The 18485-nt window shown below is 63.3% G+C and overlaps 1 protein-coding gene across 1 annotated transcript; it reads right to left on the reverse strand.

Moving 5' to 3' along the window:
* Positions 1–488: 488 nt before the first annotated feature.
* Positions 489–18134, reverse strand: GRAMD1A (GRAM domain containing 1A). The gene is given in 22 exon segments (XM_056136579.1): positions 489–958; positions 2431–2551; positions 2648–2755; positions 3737–3824; positions 3913–3967; positions 3969–4028; positions 4030–4088; positions 4184–4287; positions 4705–4714; positions 4717–4846; positions 4946–5064; positions 7167–7310; positions 8479–8677; positions 9126–9276; positions 9403–9515; positions 12340–12420; positions 12770–12865; positions 12967–13070; positions 13190–13274; positions 13578–13598; positions 13731–13941; positions 18027–18134. Coding segments are annotated over 22 exon segments (2160 nt in total). The 5' UTR covers positions 18035–18134; the 3' UTR covers positions 489–865.
* Positions 18135–18485: the final 351 nt, after the last annotated feature.

Raw genomic sequence — 18485 nt, forward strand, 5'->3', positions numbered from 1 at the left:
ACCTCCTTGGCTCAAGGTACACCCATGACCTTTGACCCAGCCATTTTCAGGCAAGACACCAGACCAAGTGCCTCCTGTCTGTCAGGCTGGTAAGTGGCCACCACGCTCACTGCATTCTAAGAGTGGTTCTCAAAGTGGGGTCCCAAGCACCACCCGTGTCATCTGGGAACTCCTGTCCAGCCTGGGCCTGCTGTGTCCCCAACACTGGGCACTGGGGGTGCGGTACCATCTCCCAGGGATTCTGAGAAGGTGATGCTCGGTGATGTCGGAGACCCCACAGGCCCCCTGCACAAAGGGGGCTGCAGATACACCCCAGATCTAAGCTGGCCAAGAGTCAGGGCTTGGACTGAGACCCACCCGGCCACCAGCCCTGAGCCTCCCCCCACCCCCCACGAGGCCAGTGTGTGTGACAGTTGAGGCTTGCAGGCCACCCGGGAAATGTGGATGCCCCCCACCCCCAACCCCACCCCGGGCCCTAGAGGTATAGCCACAGCCATATCCAACCCTTTATTAGGGCTCTGTCGGCCCCCAATAAATATAATACATTAACCTCAGAGCTGAGGGAACGGTGCGCCCCTGGGAGGCACCCCCCACCCCCAGGCTGGGCAGAATAAGTTAGCGGGGGCCGGAGGAGGGCCGGGCCAGCCCCCAGGCCGAGCAGGCAGTGGCGGCGGGACACGCGCACGCTGGTCTAAAGTGCATCTCGGGCCTGTGGTCCCCCCGTGTCGGCGAGGCCCCGGGAGGGTGCGCGGAGGCCCCTGGCGCTCACACCGTGCCAGCAGTGGCCGCCGAGGCTCTGTGTCCCTCTGTCCGTGGGGGAAAAATGGGAAGGGGTGAGGAGAGATGGCTGCACGGCCCAGGGTCCTCAGGAGAGGCTGTCGTCTGACCGGGGTGGAGCGTCGAAGGGCGGCTCTGAGACGCTGATTCCTTGCTGCAGCTTCTCCAGGGAAAACTTCATCTGGGGAGAGGTGGGGAGCAGGGAGGGGGGTCACCGAGGAACAGGAGGTGGACCAGAGCGTGGGAGGGGGGTATCCCCAAACCCAGCCGAGGGGGGTATTCCCAAACCCAGCCGAGGTGGGGGGTGGGGCACCTCCAACCCCAGCTGAGGTGATCCCTGTGACCCCAGAGGCCAAGGTTCAAGTCCCAGCTCTGCTACTTCTGGGAATTCCCTGGGCCACTTCGAACCAAGCATGCCGGGTCTCTCAGTGGAGACAGGTGGGCTGCCTGCTGGCGTAGCGGGGGGGGGGGGGGGGGGGGGGGGGCGGGGGGAGGGGGGCGGGGGGGGAGAGGCTATTCTGGAGATATGGGGGGGGGGGCCAAGAAACACTCAGGCGTGTTTGTGACTCTGAGTGCCGGCTGTGCAGGCCCGGGCAGGGCTGACCTCCAGCCCGTGGGGAGGGATCGCAGCAGCCCCCTCCAGACTGACTGGGGAACAAGCTGGTTAGTCATCTTCAGCACTTCACACCTCCCGCCCCTCTGTGCCTGCTGTTCTCATTAACGTGTGAAGTCAAGGCCGCACCCTCGGCAACTGAGAAGAAAATAATCAGACCCTCACAGAGGATCAGTCTCAGCCCCTCAGCGCGACTCCAGGGAGTCACCGGCTCGGGCTCGCCAGAAGGGTTCTCAAGCCACCTGCGCCATCCTCACCTGTCCACCTGCTCCAGCCTGATGCCTGCCTGGGGGACATACCTGGCTGCATTCCCTCCCCCCACCCCAGCACTGTCCCCAGCCACGGACATCTGTGCCAGCCACCACCTGGCACCGCCATGTTCCCTGAGCACCTACTGTGTGCCGGGCTCCGGAGCTGGCCCCTGCGGGTGGCCAAAGACATAATCTGTGTTTCTTCCAAGCCTGCCCCTTCCAATGTCCCCTCCCAGAGGTCTCAGGCGGGGGAAGCAGGCTGGCATGGCCACGCCACCAGAGTAAAACCCAAGCCCAGCCTGAAGAGTGCTGCCCCCCAACTGCAAATGGGTATCTGGGGGACCCCTCTCCTCAGCCCCGCTTCAGGAGATGAGACCCTCAACAGCCTTTGCAGAACTGTGGTCCCTCTATCACCACATGAGGGGAGAGGGTCACCGGGACCACGCCTGCCTGCCTTCCCTGGCCCTGTAATGGGCTCAGTGATGGACATCTGACCCCGCTGGCTTGTGGGAGTGAGGTGTACCTCCCTGTCCATGCTGGGGGCTGTAGTGCCCCCCCTCCATATTGTTGGGGGGAGCAGCAGAGCTGACACAGCGCAAGGGCCCAATGTGGATTCTGAGTGCTGGATCCAGCCTGACATGAAGCCACAGCTACCCCCTGGACCCCATTCCCAGGATGAGGCACACAGTCCGCTGATATTTTTCTGGCGGCCCTGGGAGAGGCGGGACAGGTGAGAGGTTCCCTGGTTTCACAGAGTGGGAGACTGGGGCCCCGGGGTGGCGGTCGCACCTCATCCAGGAGTTCCACGGAGGCGCGGAGGATCTGACGCCACTTGCGCACCTCACCGCTGTGGAACTGCTTCTGCAGCGCCAGGATCTCGGCCCACTCGGACGCCGTCTGCGGGAACTTCCTGCGGGGTGAGGGGGGTGGGGCAGTGAGCTTGGCGCTGCACCCCCACCTGGCTCCCACCCGCCTGCCCGCCCGCCCGCGCCCTGCATCCACTCACCCCTTGGCCAGGGCCAGACTGTGCCAGGACTCGAAGGTCTGGGCCGTCCTCTCCAGGGACCAGAGGCGGTAGAAGAGGAGGACGTTGAGGGCGATGAGGACCACGAGGCTGCGGGCGGGCAGGCGGGGCAGAGGTCAGGGGTCACGGAGCAAAGGTGAGCCACACGGCACAGCTCCCGGTGCGGTGCTCTTGGCTGCCCCAAGACTCGGGGATGGGGACCACATGCCTAAGGGCCGCCGCCAAGTGGGGGTGCGACTCCGCCTATCTGATACGGGTGCTCTGAGCCCCTTCCTGGGGAGCAGGCAAGGAGTGGGGAAATAGGGGGAGGCCTGAGCAGGCGGGGGAGGTACAGAACGCGGACCCCTACCTCACACAGATCCTGCGGCGGCAGGGAGGAGAGACAAAGTGATGAGTGCAGCCGGCAGCTCCCGGCCACCCCTCCACCCTCCCTGCCCTGGCCTCTGCCCGTGGCCTCTCTGGGATGTATGTGGGCAGGCAACCCAAGGAGCCTCGGTACCCTCAGGGATATGCAGGAACACCCCTCGGTCCCTTTCCTACGTCTGCACCCCAACCCAGGGCGCTGGGGAGTCTCAGCTCCGGAAACCTTTGCTTCCCTAGGAGGCTTGTCCCTAATGGCTGCCCTCCGCTGGACAGAGTCGCCTCTGGCCTCCGGAGTGTATCTGTACCCCTGCCCAGCCCTCACTATTGCCCCCTCACTCTGGCCGGGGGCCAGCTCGGTGCTGCGTCCTGCGTGTCACCCTGTTCAGTGTGGGTGCAGTGCACAGGAGCGAATCCTGTGAACACACCCAGGCCCCTTCTGCGTGTGGCGGGTGCTCATCTAATTCTGCCTTTGGCCATGTCAGCTCCTCCAGAAAGGCTTCCCTTGCCCAGGGTGAGGGAGACGTGGGCGGGGCTGGGTGTGTGTGTGTCCCCCCCCCCTCCCCCCCGTCAGAGCAAGGTGCCCAGGGGCTCTGCCAGCCACTCGCAGGCCTGATCTCTAGGCTGGCTGTGCTGGCTCCCACCGCGATGCAAGAGGCCCAGAGGGGCTAAGCGCTGGCCCCGTGTGCCGATCCCCAGCCCCCTACTCACACGACGCTGATGAGAACCAGGGCGCTGGGGAGGCCAGCCCCGGGACCCTGGTCCACGGGCGGCTCCGAGAAGCGGGAGCTGAGGGAACCTGCAGAGAACAGCTCCCAGTCAGATGGCCAGCCCCGGAGCAGCCCGACTCCCCCCCACCCACGCCAGGCCTGCTGGAAGGGACTCACCTGAAGTGTGCATGCCAGCCCGGGCACAGGGGTCGGGGTCGGGGTGCTGGGGGCCCATCACCGTGGCCCCTCCAGCTCAGGGGCCGCTTTCGCCTCCGCGGACCTGACAGCAGCCCCCCGCGCGTCCTTCCCGCTCTCCTCCAGGGACGGCTTCTCGGCCTTGGCCAGCTCCCGCTCTGCACATGAGACAGGGCGCTGCCCGTCTGCACACCAGGGCGGGGGGACCCCCACAGCTCTCCCACCCCAGCCCTGACCGGATGGCAGCCCCTACCCAGGTGGTGGAAGTAATCCTCAATGCCGCTCCAGGAGTTCTTCTCGATGAGAGACTTCACCAGGCTCCAGGGCTGCTTCCGGTAGCGGATCTCGGAGGACACGCTGCAGGCAGGGCAGGGCGGGGCCGGGGAGGGTCATCGAGGGTCACCCCGATGCACGCACACCCCGGTGGCTGCTCAGAGAGCCCTCACTCACCGCCCCGCCCTGCTCGCCCCCAATGCCACCCCCACACAGCCCTGGACCCAACTCTGGTCCCATCCTCAGCCTGGGCACGCCCTGGGGCTCCTCTGTGCAGGCAAGACGGCCCCGCACCCCCACTTTTTGTGCGGCCAATGCCCCCCCGACTTCCCCACGGAGGAAGGAGGGCAGGCCCGACCTCGCCGAGCTTGGGAAGCCCCCAAATCTGGTGCTTCAAGCTCCCCTCCCTGGAAGGGACAGGCAAGTTCCGTGTCCCTCCGGAGGGCTCCCAAGCCCTGGGTGAGGGGAGCGAGGGGGGGGGGATCCCCCCCTTTCGCTCACCGGAGCCGGCCTTGTTGCGGGGCAGGCTCAGGATGCAGTAGCGGTGCACCGTGTAGAAGTAGTCCTGGTACGGGATGCCCTGAGTCAGCACCTCCGAGTCCACCACACACCCACCGGCCTGTGGGCCGCGCCGGAACAGCGTCTGTGGGCACCGGGGAGGACGGCGGAGGGAGGAGTCAGGCCACCTGGCCCGGCCCCGGGGGGGCCCCTCACCCTCGCCCGCTCCCCGCAGCCGGCCTACCTGCGTCTCCACCACAGAGGCGCTCTTGGGGCCCAGTGGGTTGCTGATTGGGATGGTGTAGGTCAGCACGCGGCGCTGGTGGCACTTGCTGTCCCCACTCCAGGGGCTCAGGGTCACATCTGTGGGAGGCGGGAGGGGCGGGATGGGGAGCTCGCTCTCCAGTGCTCTGCCCGCAGGCCTTTCGGGGAAGCTCCAGATCTGTGGGGACAGCCAGCCCCCCCAGAACCTCCCTTCCCTTGACACACACACACACACACACACACACACACACACCAGCTCTGTTCCCCCTTCACACACACACACACACACACACACACACACACACACCCACCACCCCCCCCCCGCCCCCCCCCCCCCCCCCCCCCCCCCCGCCCAGCTCTGTTCCTCCTTTCTTTCCTTCCAGGCACCTAAAACTCAAGAGGTTGGTGCTACTCAGAGCAAGGAAGCCTCGGGGCACCTGCTCCCCTCCAGGTCATCTCCCCCGTGATTCAGTTTCCCTCTTTCTACCAATCCCAACTTCCTCCAGAGCTACAGATCCAGGACTCTGGGGCCAGTTATCACCTCCTGGAAGGCCTCCTGACTCCTCACACCCACTGGTCCACTCTAGCTTCGATATCTCCCCAAACCTGCCCCTTTCTCAGTCCCCATTGCAGGAGCCCAGGGTGCGTGTGGCTGCCCTGGATCCTGGACACCTCCCCCCCCCACCCCCCCCACCCCCGTCTGTCCCACCAGCCCCTCCTGAGGAGGGATCTGAATGCATCTCTAGTCCAGTCCTGATTTGACTCCATCTCTGATCCAATGATATCTTCTTTTTAGGGGGTGGGGTGGGCTGGAGCGACAGCACAGCGGTAAGGCATTTGCCGTGTGCACGGCTGGCCTGGCCGAGCCAGGTTCGATTCCTCCGCCCCTCTCGGAAAGCCCGGCAAGCTACCGAGAGTATCTCGCCCGCAGGGCAAAGCCTGGCAAACTACCCGTGATGTTTTCGATATGCCAAACACAGTAACAATAAGTCTCACAATGGAGATGTTACTGGGCCCACTCGAGCAAATCGATGAACAACGGGAGGACAGTGCTACAGGGCAGTGCAAGAGGGTGGGGTGAGGTGTAGTGGGTGGGTCACACTCAGTGATGTTCAGGGCTCACTCGTGGCTCTGTGCTCAGGAATCACTCCCGGCGGTGCTCAAGGAACCAAAGAGGATGCTGGGGATCGAACCCAGGTTGGCCATGTTCAAGACAGGTGCCCTCTCTACTGTACTGCTGCTCCAACATGACCTCATCCCTTGTCTGTCTAGACGATTCCAAGGAACCTCTATGGCCCCAGAGACTAAGTTCTTCAGAAGCCTGACATGCCGGTTCCTGTTAGGTTGCAGGCAGGACGGGGTAGGTGTAGGCGTGGGGGTGGGGGCGGGGGTGTCTGCCCCCAACGCAAGGCAGGGACTGCTCATTGTGGAGGGGAGGCTGTGTGGTTCAGCGGGAGGAAACGGAACGCTGTGCAGCCAGCACCCACCTGCCTCCCCTCCCCACCCAGCTCAGTGTGGGGGTCCATTGCATTTGCCTCTGGCCTCAGGGGCTCTGCAGGGTTGCAGGGCTGTGCTCCCCCACCTTTTTTTTTTTTTTTTTTGCTTTTTTTGGTCACACCTGGCGATGCTCAGGGGTTACTCCAGGGTCTGCACTCAGGAATTACTCCTGGCGGTACTTAGGGGACAATATGGGATGCTGGGGATTGAACCCAGGTTGGCCGTAAGTAAGGCAAACACCCTACCTGCTGTGCTATCGCTCTGGCCCCACTCCCCTTCTTTCCAGAGGTACTCAGTTCTTTCTTCAGTCCTTGCTTTCAAATTCTCCTTCCTCATGTGCTTTGCCTCTGGCAGGCCCCCAGCCTGGCTCTCGCCCTCCTGGGTTGTGTGTGGGTGTCTCCGCCTGCCCTTCTCACCAGCACCCCCATCTCTGCAGGCCCGTGATGGCCCTGGCTCGGACTAACCACTATTTCTCCAGACATATGTCCAGGATGAACGCCCGGCGTTCTCCCGAAAACCTGATGAAGCAGACACTGGGCTCCCCCTTCACAACAGGGGTGCCACCGGGGCTGGGAGTCAGGCCAAAGCCATCCGTGGACCGGATACTGGGTCTCACTGCACACGGATCTGCCCAGCTGGCTGTGACGCACGGCACCCCCCACACACACCCCGCGGTGGCCCCGCCTCACCCACACGGGGCTGACCTGTGAACTTGCACTGCTGCAGGAAGCCCTGCAGGAAGGGTGAGTCTGAGAAGAGCATCTGCTGCAGCCGCTCGGCGCCCACGTGGAAGACGGAGTTGATGAGGAGGCGGCCCGAGAGGTCAGGAAGCAGCGCGGCCAGATCGGCTGGGACACAGAAGGGCCGCGGGTGAGGCCGCTGGCAGCCCTCCCTCTGCAGACCCTCACCGGGTCCCCCACTGCCAGACGCCCGGGGCGGGGGGGGGGGGGGGGGGGGGGGTGGAGAGGCAGGACCCGCCTTCCTGGGGTAGAAGCTTAACCCAGACTCCCTGCCAACAGGGAGACCCGGCAATGACAGAGGCGGGCTGAAGTTCTCAGTCAGTGATTGGCTCAGGGCCGGGCTCGTTCTCTACACTGGACCAATCAGAGGCACTGAGCCTAGAGCTTTTGGAGCAGCCATTGAGAAAAAGGGAGCTTTCTCCTGACCAGATCTGTCTGGGGCGGAGCTGGGGCTCTCTGTCTGCCCCCATAAAAATCTGGAGTCGGGGCTGGAGCAATAGCACAGCGGGTAGGGTGTTTGCCTTGCACGTGGCCGACCTGAGTTCAATTCCCAGCATCCCATATGGTCCCCTGAGCACCACCAGGAGTGATTCTTGAGTGCAGAGCCAGGAATAACCCCTGTGCATTGCCGGGTGTGACCCAAAAAGCAAAAAAAAAAAAAAAAAAAAAAAAAAAAAAATCTGGAGTCACGTGAGAAAAAGAAGCTAGTCTAGGCAAATGGGGGGTGGGGGGGGGAGATAAAATGGAACAAATAGCTAACAAACACTAAGTGACCCAGGTACTCAACATGCGCTATCCTCCCCAAGACTGCCCCGCCAAGAGGAGGAGGAGGAGGAGGAGAATGAATGAGGCTTGGAGCGGTTAAGTCCGTGTGCCCAGTCGCTGAGCTAGGCGGCTGTGTCACCAGAATGTGAACCCTGGGGGTCTGGCTTCGTGTCTGAGCTTATCTGCCCTCAAAGCAATTCCAGACGTGATTTTTTTCGTTTGTTTGGGGGGCCACACCCAGTGATGCTCAGGGGTTACTCCTGGCTCTGATCTGAGGAATTACTCCTGGAGGTGCTAAGGGGACCATATTTCAGGGATCAAACCAAGGTTGGCTGCATGCAAGGCGAACGCCCTCCCCGCTGCACTATGGCTCTCATGCTAGGACACACAGGGATTACCACCTAAAATCCACAATCTGCCTGCATGCGCCCGGGACTTCTGGGTCGGGGGCCCCCACAAGCCCTTCAATCAAACCTGCCTGAAAGGGGACTCACAGGCCAAAGTGACTCACCATCCTCCCCGGTGGACGAGGAGGAGTTACTCGTGTCCGTTAACACTTCCTCACTGGGCAGGAGCTCCAAGGGGCCCAGGGAGGTGGGCCCGTCAGGTGGGGTGGGCTCTGAGCTGGCGGGTTCGGCCACTGGGGTCACTGTCTGGCTGGAGGAGGCTTCTGGCTGTCTGTCTGGCGGCTCCTCCTTGTCCTCCTCTGCCTGCAAAAGAGGCTCAGACAGCTTGGTCCCTCCTCCATCACAGCCAGGGAGGCCCCCGGGACCCACCAGGCCACGGGAACTTGGGGCTGTAAGAAAACCAAAGTTGGGGGCGGGAGACGCGTGGGTTCCCTGGATGCAATGTTGAGCCCCCCTGAGCCCCAAATCCTCCCAGGCTGGGCCCGAGATGCGGGCACTGCCTTCTCCGTGCCCTTTTGCACCGACCTCACCACCAGCACATCCACCATCCACCCGCCTGTCTCCATCCGCCCGTTTCTCCTGTCTCCTCATCTCCAGCCTGTTCCTCCACCTGTCCTTTCAGCTGCCTGCCCTCATCAACCGTATCTTTCCCCCTGACCACTTCCCGTTTCCCCCCCCACCCGCCAGATCATTCTCCACCGCCCCATCACCCCTTCTTCCTCCGTCTCTCCCCTCTCTGCCCCCTCCTCACCCCGTGGTCTGCATCACTGCTGGCCCGGGAGAGGCTGGGGGTGACACGGCCCCGGCGTGAGCCCACGGGGCTGGGCTCCTGGCTGTGGTCAGCCGCTGCTGCTGGGGCGATGTCACTCAGGGCAATCACGTCGCCCACGTCCTTGGGAGTCCTGCAGGGGGGAAAGGGAGGGAACGTGACTGCTGCATCCCCAGCACGCCACACGCCCTCCTGGTCCACCCCAGTCCACTCATGGAGAGACTGTCCCCCTCCAACTCCCAGGAACTGGCCAACTCACCCCAGCCCGTTCAGCTGCAAGGGGCAGACGTAGTCCTCATCCTCGCTGGTGAGGCCCAGCTCTGAGCCATAGCACTGATGCACCAGGTTCCAGAGCTCGCGGGGACTCAGCGTCTGGGCAGGCAGGACAGACAGTTGGTGTCCACCTCCTGGAGGCCACAGCAGTTCCCACGGTGTCCACAGGGGGGCAGCAGCACGTTCCCTTTCCAGTCCTCACAGGAAGTGCTGTGTTGACCCCCCCCCCCCCCCCCCCCACCAAGGTCCTCAACACCCAGACAGCTAATGGCTGAACCTGTCGCTTGGCTGGGGCACAGGTGGCCCTGGGAGGGCAAGCCAAGTGTTTGGGGTCACACCGGTGACAGAGGCAACTCTGGCCTCTTTGATACACAGACACACACAGACGGACACACACACACACACAGACACAGACACACAGACACACACAGACACACAGACACACACAGACACACGCGCGCGGGGTGAAGGTTGGATGTGGTTTTCTCATCCCAGGGCTGACTGCCACTGAGCTCAGAGGTGTGGGGACTGCCCTCATCCGCCTCAACCGAGAGCCTATTTGCGTTGCAAGGGAGCCACAAGGCCTCATGGGTGCTGTTCCTCTCACGGGATCCCATAGCCACAGAATCTCAGTCTGTTTGGGGTGAAGATTTCCCCCAGCCCCAGGGATGAATTATAATGGATTTACTCCCCTTCATCTTCCACATGCAAGCCAGGTGGTCTAGTTCTAGGCAAAGAGAAGCTCCACCCCCCGCACCCCTTCCCGTTCCCCCTTCCCCCCTTCACGCTAACTCAGTTAAGTGACTGAATTCAGGTACCACAAACAGTGCCGGGCCCAGCAACAGGGTTTTTAGGTGTGTTTTGTTTGGGGGCTATACTCAGCGGTGCTCGGGGCTTACTCCCATCTCTGCACTCAGGGATCCTCCTGGTGAGGCTCCGGGAAGCAGATGGGGGTGCGAGGGATCCAAGCTGGATCCGACACAGGCAAGACAAGTGCCCCGTCTACTGTACTATCTCTCCAGCCTGCAGGTTTTTATTTTGGGGGGAGGGGGGACACACTTGGTGCTGTTCAGGACTTACTCCTGGTTTTGCGCTCAGAGATCACTCCTGGCGGTGCTTAGGGAACCAAACACAGTGTTGGAGATGGAACCTGGGTTAGCCCCATGGAAGTAAAGTGACTTATCTATTGCACTATCTCTCCAGTCCAGATTGTGGTTTTTTTTTTTTTTTTTGTGGGGGTGGCACACCCAACGGTGCTCAGGGGCTACTTCTGGTGGTGCTCAGGGGACCAGGTGGTGTCAGAAACTGAACCCGGTGTGCAAAGCATGCACTCACCCCTCTGTATTCTCTCTCCAGCTTATGAGCAAGGCCTTATTAGTCCCTTTTGCTATAATTTCGTACGTTTGCTGAAACCTCTGTCTGGTTTGTCTGTTTGGGCTGTTATTTTCTTGCAGCTGCATGTACTGTGTAGAAACTCCTGTGACCATCATGGTTTCTCCAGAAAGCCCACCTGAGGCTGCCACATCACAGACATGTGTGCAGGGTCGGCCAGAGGCCACAGGACATGGGATGCCGTCTCCACTCCAGCAGCTAATGGAATGTGGGGAGTTTCGTGTTTAAAGAGCATCCCACTTGGGGCTGGAGCAATAGTACAGCGGGTAGGGTGTTTGCCTTGCATGTGGCCAACCCGTGTTCAATTCCCAGCATCCCATATGGTCCCCTAAGCATTGCCAGGGGTAATTCCTGAGTACAGAGCCAGGAGTGACCCCTGTGCATCACCAGGTGTGACCCAAAAAGTAAAAAATAAAAGATAAAGAGCACCCCACTGAGTCTGGGGTTCAAAAATTGCCCCACTGAGGGTTGGAGAGAGCAAGCATGAATGGTCAGCACTGAATGGTCCCTGAGTAACAGGGCGTATGTCTAGCCCTGGGTGGCCCCCAGCATGGCTGAGCACCAGTCAGGTCTTGCAAAGCTAAGCTGAAAACCCCTAGAAAGTGGCTTGGGGCCCCCAAACACTGCTGGTGGGGGGTGGAGGGAGGTGCTTCAAAAACATTAAATGAAATGTTTTATGGTTTCCAGCTTCAATTTCTAATGTTGAAAATACTGCTTGCCCTACAGCTAAACCAAAGCTCTTTGGAGTCTACAATGATTTCAAGAGTGTAAAAGGAACGGTTCCTGAGACAATAAAGTTCGAAAATCACGGGGGCCAGAGAGATAGGACAAAGGGTAGGGCATTTGCCTTGCATGCGGCCGACCCAGGTTTAATTCCCAGCATCCCATATGGTCCTCCAAGCACCAGCAGGAGGAATTCCTGAGTGCAGAACCAGGAATAATCTCTGTGCATCACCAGGTGTGACCCAAAAAGAAAAAAAAATTTGAGAATCAGTCATATATCCTCTATTATAACCACATATCGAGTTGCAAGTATACCTAAGAGTCACCCCAGTCATATGCATTCATTCATGTTTCTTGTACTGAAACATACAGTTTACAGAAATATGCCTGGTGCTAACCAAGAAGCACAGATAATTAAGATTTATCAGAAAGAAATGAAGAATTGTGACCTTGTCGTACTGGTCCCTTGTCCAGCCCCCATCAGTGGCCAGTGGCTACCAGCCTGGACAGCACACTTCCATCACAGCAGAACCTTCCAGCAAATGGTGCCGAGAAACTCTCCAGAACCACGGCTGCAGCCAGACATGGCCGCCACACACGTCGAAACCCTCACTTCTGAGCATCAGGCTTTGTACTCCCTATCTGCTGCACCCGGTATGGGGGCTCGGGGGGCCATGGGGGAAGGTGCAGGTGCAGCTGGCCTGGGACCCCGGAGAAGGGCTGGGGACCTCCTCCCAAAGTTCTTGTTCCCCAAGTTCTGGCTTCACAGCCCCCCTGGATCACTCAAGCCCCCTGGGTCCAGGCCCACCTTTTCAAGCAGCGCATTCTGCCAGAGGCGGAAGATGAGGAGGAAGCAGCGGTCCCGGGCCCCGAAGGAGGTGAAGAAATGCTGCAAGAGAGAGGGCGTGAGGGGTCAGCCATAGCCACCCACAGAGCTCCCCCAGAACCCCATGCCCTGGACGATGCTGGGGTCCCCGAGATGCCCCACTGTTACCAAAGCTGTCTGGGGCCCGGAGACGGGCCAGGGCAGGTGGGCTCGGCGCCGGAAGCCTGGTGCCCACTGCTGCCAGGGGTTGGGCACCCAGGGGCAGAGCACCCAGGAAGTCTGCTGTGAAGCTTCCGGAAAACCTCCCTCTCCCTTCCTGCCGGCCCCCGGGTGAGGCGACCGTCGAGGCACCAGGAAGCGACAATTAGGGGGTCAGTTCGAGCAATGGGCTGCAGTCCTCCTTCCCTCTCACCTTCTCGCTCTCCGTGCAGATCTGGATGGCGTTGGGGATCAGCTTGGCCGTCTTTTCCTTCTTCAGACACGTCACTTCCTTCAGCTGGATGGAAATCTGAGGACGAGAGGCGGGTCAGGCGGGGGGTGCGGGGAGGCCCGCCCGCCACCTGCTGCCCGCCCAGCCAGCCGCCCGCCCGCCCACCCGCAGGGGCTCACTGTCGTCTCCCAGCGGAAGATGTTGCTGTAGAAGCAGATCCAGTTCTCGGACAGATAGAGGCGGCCCTGGAGGAGGATTTCGCGCTGCAAGGCACAGGAGTAATCTGAGGCGGCGGGAGAGACGCAGACCCCGAGTCACATGCGGGCCTGCTCGGCCGGCCGGTGCGGGGTGTGGGGTGCGGGGTGCAGGGCACCGAGCGCAGGGCCGGGCGGGCACACTCACCCACGATGAGGCGCTCGGCTTCCGGGAGCTTGCTGAACAGCTTCCGGAAGTCCTCGTTGCGTTGCTTGTAGGTGGGGCTCAGCATCTGGGGGTCAGTGGGGAGGTGAGGAAGCCGGGGAGGGGCCTGGAGCCCCTCACTCTGCCCCCCCACCCCCCACAGCCAAGGCCCTGTCTGGGTACCCCAGCACCCCAGGACTCTTTTACGGGACACTCCCTTCAGCCCGGGAAGGTCGGTTCTATTTCTCAGGGAGACCCAGAGAAGTTCATCGACTGGCTCTAGGTCACACAGCATAGGAGGAGGAGCAGTGGCCTGCAAACCCCGACACCCACTCTGTTCCCCCCGCACTCTCAGCCTCCCAGACCAGCCCAGCGCAGCACAGACACTTACACTGTACCAGCTCTGCATCTTCTGCAAGAGAAAGGAGGGGAGTCAGAGGTGTGCCCCCGCCCCACACCTACATCCCCAAGTCCCATCAGGCCTCTCCCCCTCCTCCCGCCCCTCCCCAACCCCACCCCCACCCCCACCCGGGCTGGTACCCACTTTGCTGTTGCGGATGAAGTTCCGGCTGCCCAGGCTGTGGGTGCTGGGTGTCCCGGGCACCCCGCCTTTCTCCGAGGAGCTGTCAGACCCCTTCTCCACCATGGTGCCCGGCTCTGGCTCTGGCGGGGGGCGGCTCGGGGGCAGGAGCTGCAGCCGCTTCCGGAGGGACGGCGACGTGCTGGGCGTGCTCCGGCCAGAGTGGGGGGTGGTGCTGTGGGGGAGAGGGGGAGAGTTGGGGAGGCCCGCCCGGCAGCCCAGACGCCCCCTCCTGGCAGCGCACCCCCCCAGCAGGGCCCCCTAAGGCTCAGCACTACTGCAGGGTACTGCACCTTGGGGTACATCCGGCAGGTATAGGGGTAATCAAATCTGCACACATCGAGTGCCCTCAAGACAATGTCACGCTTGGGGGCGCCCAGCCACACTGCCAAAATCCCCCCCCCCCCACCACCATAATCACAGTGAATCGAGCAGAACTTAACATTCTGTTGCTGGGTGCAGAGCCTCCAGGTTCTTCTTCCCCTCTGAGCTGGGAGCAAGTCCCCGGGGACCCCAGTCTGTGGTCAAGTACATTCTTTCTCCCCTCTGCAGTCCCCCTGCTCCCCAACACCGGACAGGAGTCTGGTCCATCTGTCTGAGCTGGGCCCCTCATCCTGGCCGCACCTTCCTGCTGCAGGCCAAAGGCCCGAGGAGCCCAAGGTCCTGGAACGTTCCCCGTCCCCTCTCCGCCCTCATCTCCCTCCTGCTTAGCCACTTTGACCGGCGCTTTGTCCCTCGAGGTCACCCACCACCTCTGCGCTGGCTACTCCTTCCTGAGCCCTCTCCCGGTCTTCAGCGCTGGCTGCCATGGCCTTGGCAGCTGGCCCCTCCCCCCACGCCCCCAGTCTGGCCTCGGCACCCCCACACCCCTACCTCCGTCACACCCCCCCACTCCCCACCTCGTTTAAACTATGTCCCAGACACTGGAATTCTGGTGGTCTCACGTGGCACTGATGTCCCAGCAACCAAAAGGGTACCCAGAGTGGAAGCTTGGTGACAGTGATGGGGACCTGGCCCCAGGGTCCCTGCCCAGGGGAACCTGCAGAACCAACAAACGTTCAGGACGGACCCAATAAACGCCCCCTGGGGGTGAGGGGCAAGTGCGAGGGGACAGGCCGGCTTCTTTCTGCCCCAAGGCCTAGGCACCCCACCCCAACTTCCCCACCTCCCACCTCCTCGGGGGAGACTCAGGCTGCAAGTGGGACCCGCTGTCCCAGGAGGGCCCCTCAGTGCAGAAGGGTCCAGCCCCTGCTGTTCCCTCTGTCCCCACTGCCCCCGAAGCCCTCTACTCCACACTCCCAGCCCCGCCTGGCCGGCCACTGGCTCTCGGCCACTGACTTGGAACAGGCCCAGTCCCCAGGGGTCTCCTTGATGACAAGCGCTGGCGTTCCTTGCTGTCGCGTTGTAAAATGAAATCGTAGAAATCAATCAATAAAGGGAAGCGGATGGTGACCCGGTCGTCACCCCGTCCCCCGGGGATCAGGGAGGCTGCCTGCTCCCATCCTGCTCCCACGGCCTGGGGGACCCCCTGCATCAGGACAGGGTCCTCCCCAGCTGGGGCCCTCGAGTCACCCCTCCCTCACGCACTCCCTCCCGCCTCCAGCACCTGCTGACTGTGTCCTCCACCCGGGACACCCTTCCTGGCCCCCTCTCTCTCTCTCTGCCTTCTGTCACCTCCTGACTGAAACCACGCCCCCCCCAGCCTCTCCTGCTTCCTCTTTCTCTGTAGCACTTCCTCCCACCTGCCTGTATTTCTCATCCCACCCCCACCCCCAGGAGGGCAGGGGGGAGAGGGGGAGGGAGAATGCTGGCCTCCAGCTGTCCCCACCTCTGGGCCTGGATCTCCAGAACTGAACAGGTGACAGTCCCTCCACCCGCAGCCCTGGCAGGCCTTGGATTCAAGCAGGATGTGGGCTAGGGGCACAGAGAGCTGGGCCTGAGCTGCTTCCTCGCTGTGTACCCCTGGACAAGTGTCTGGACCTCCCTGTGCATTGGTTCCTCGAGTCACAGAGAAAGAGAACAATCCTGCCACCCACCACACACACACACACACACACACACACACACACACACTCACAGGCTTCGGTGCCACCACTAGGGTCTGTGAGGAGACTCGAGACACAACCACACAATTGGGGCTTCGGGGCCAGTTCCGTCTCCCCAAAGTGGCCCGGGGCATGGGTACAATGGGCCCCGAGCATGGGGACTGTGGGCCCCCGACATGGGGATAGTGGGCCCTGGACATGGGGACAGTGGGCCCTGGACACAGGGACAGTGGGCCCTGGACACGGGGACAATGAGTAGCAGATCCCATGCGGGGCCCTTACGCAGGCCCGGCCACCCCAGGAAGTTGTAACATGGGGCCCACGTTCTGGGGCCCACTGGGACATCCTGAGGAAGAAAGTGGGCAGAACCGGCGTCAGATTGGCAAGGACCACAGAAGTCAAGGATGGGTGGCTGGGCGAAGGTGCGGGTGGCCCGGTGTGCGGGGACACAGGGGACAAAGAAAAGGGTGCAGGACTGGAACCAGCCAGGGCAGGGCCAGGCTTGGGCCGTCTGAAGAGTGAGGGGTGGCCGGCGGGGCCCAAGAAGGACAGGAGGGCAGAGGCCACCGCAGCCCCTGGGGGTGGGGGGGAAAGCCCTGGAAGATCCCTCCCCCGCCCTGTCCAGCCCTCCAGGGAAAGGGCGCCTGAGGACAGGCGCACACCCTGCCCAGGGCCTGCACCCCCAGTTCTAGCCTCTTGGCAGCCCTGAGAGGAAGTGCTTGAGGCAGAAACAGCCGTGAGGCTGCTGCCCAACCAGCAGAGGGGAAGGGAGGAGCCTGCGGCTGGAGGACCGTTACTGAGAGGACAGACAGACACTGCAGAGAATGGAAGCTGGGCCACCGGAGACAGCCACCGCTGCCAGCGTGCTGGGTGTCCACAGGCCCCACGCACTCCGCATGCTCAGAGGCCCAGAGGCGGAGTGGGTGGGCCCAGAAGCAAACCTCAACGTGGTGCCACACACCAGAGTCACACCTACTCTCACTCTCAGGGCGGACGGAAGTGCCACAAGCGTGCGGGTCCCCCAAGGGGCAGTGTCCCCTGTCATTCCGCTACAGCTCCGCACACAAGCAGAGGCAGAGGGCCAACCCCCCCCCCACACACACACAGCAAACCACCCCAAGCTGCGGTCAATGGCATTGCCCCCCACTCCCCCAAGCCCCCTGCCCTCCACCCAAGACTCAGAGGGGCAATGAGCCAGTCACATGGCCCAAGGACAGATGTCAGCGACCCCCGCCAATACCCACACCAGAAGGCAAGTGAAGCCACGATGTCAGCGCTCAGGCCACTGCAAAGTGCAGGCAATGGAGTGGTCGCTGCTGACACCCCCCCTCTGCCTTGTGGGGGTGGGGGGACTGAGAAACCACATCACCCACCCTGGTGGGCTGTGGACACTCAGGACAATAAGGTACCTGGATACTGGAGGACCAGAGAAGCTTTATAAACTCTCTGGGGATAGTATCAGTCGGTATACTATTGCCAGAACCAAGGAGGCACCCCAGATCTCTGGCAGTAGTGGTGGGGGGAACCCCAAGATCCCTGACAGACACCGGGGGTCCCTCTGGCTCTCCCCACACATACAAAGCCCACCAGGCCCAGGCATGTCCAGCAACAACGCCACGAATGGACACACACTGGGATAGGGGGAAAAGCAAGCCCACACAGCGACGTGGCCCACGGGCGCACGCGGCAGAGGGTCAGCGTTGGGGCGGGCGCAGGGGGGCCGCAGACACACGTGCACACGCCAACAGGCGCCAACCGCACTCGCGGGGCGGACAGAGGGGGGCGCGCAGGGACCCCCGGGACCCAGGAGGGAAAATGACCCTCGCACCGGCCACCACGGGGCAACAGAGCCCTGCACAAGACGCAGAGGGGGTGCCACGCTGGACGGCAGCGCTCCGGCCCCAGGGCAGGAGCGCGGGGCCCAGCTGCTGGGCACCCCGGGAGCCCCGCCACGCACCGTCCACGCGCCCGGCAGGCTGGGCCGCAGGGAGGGGGCCCCCCGCGGGCTCGGCGCGGCCTCCCCTCCCCTCCAGGGCCCGCTCGGCCCCGCGCCCGGCCCTCGCCCAGCCCCGCGGGGGCTCCGGACCCTCCGCGACCCCCGTCCCCGCCCCCGGCGCGCGCGCGATCGCTCCCCGCCCCCCTACCCCAGCCCGCGGGGCCGCCCCGGGCCCCCAGCACGCCCGTCCCCGCCCGCCGGGCCGCGCGCGCCTCTTACTCGAACATGGGTGCGGCGCGGCGGGCGCCCCGCTGCCGGGCACGGCCGGCCGGGCTGCTGCGCTGCGTCCCCGCCGGGCCCCGCGTCGCCGAGCCGGGCCGCCGCCCCCGCCGCGCCCGCGCCCGCCGCCCGCACAAAGGCCGCCGCCGCCGCCGCCGCCCGAGGCCGCGCGCGCGCCCGCGCCCCTGCGCCCGCCCCGCGCGTCACGGCGCCGCCCCCCGCCGCCCGCCAGGCCCGGCCCGGCCCGGCCCGGCCCCGCGCGCGGCCCGAGTCGCACCCCGAGACGCGCAGCGCCGCGCCGCGCCGCGCGCCCGGCCCCGCCCCTCCGCGCGCCCCAGCCGGGGGCCACCCGCCCGCGGGGACCGGGACCCGCGGGGTGGCCCAGGCCCGGGCGGCGGACGCGCGCCAGCACGGTGGGGGTCGAATGCCCCCGCAGGCAGGCCCCGGCCGGCCGCCTTT

The sequence above is a fragment of the Sorex fumeus genome, unplaced genomic scaffold (assembly GCF_029834395.1).
Source record: "Sorex fumeus unplaced genomic scaffold, SorFum_2.1 ptg000122l, whole genome shotgun sequence".
Taxonomy (NCBI): domain Eukaryota; kingdom Metazoa; phylum Chordata; class Mammalia; order Eulipotyphla; family Soricidae; genus Sorex; species Sorex fumeus.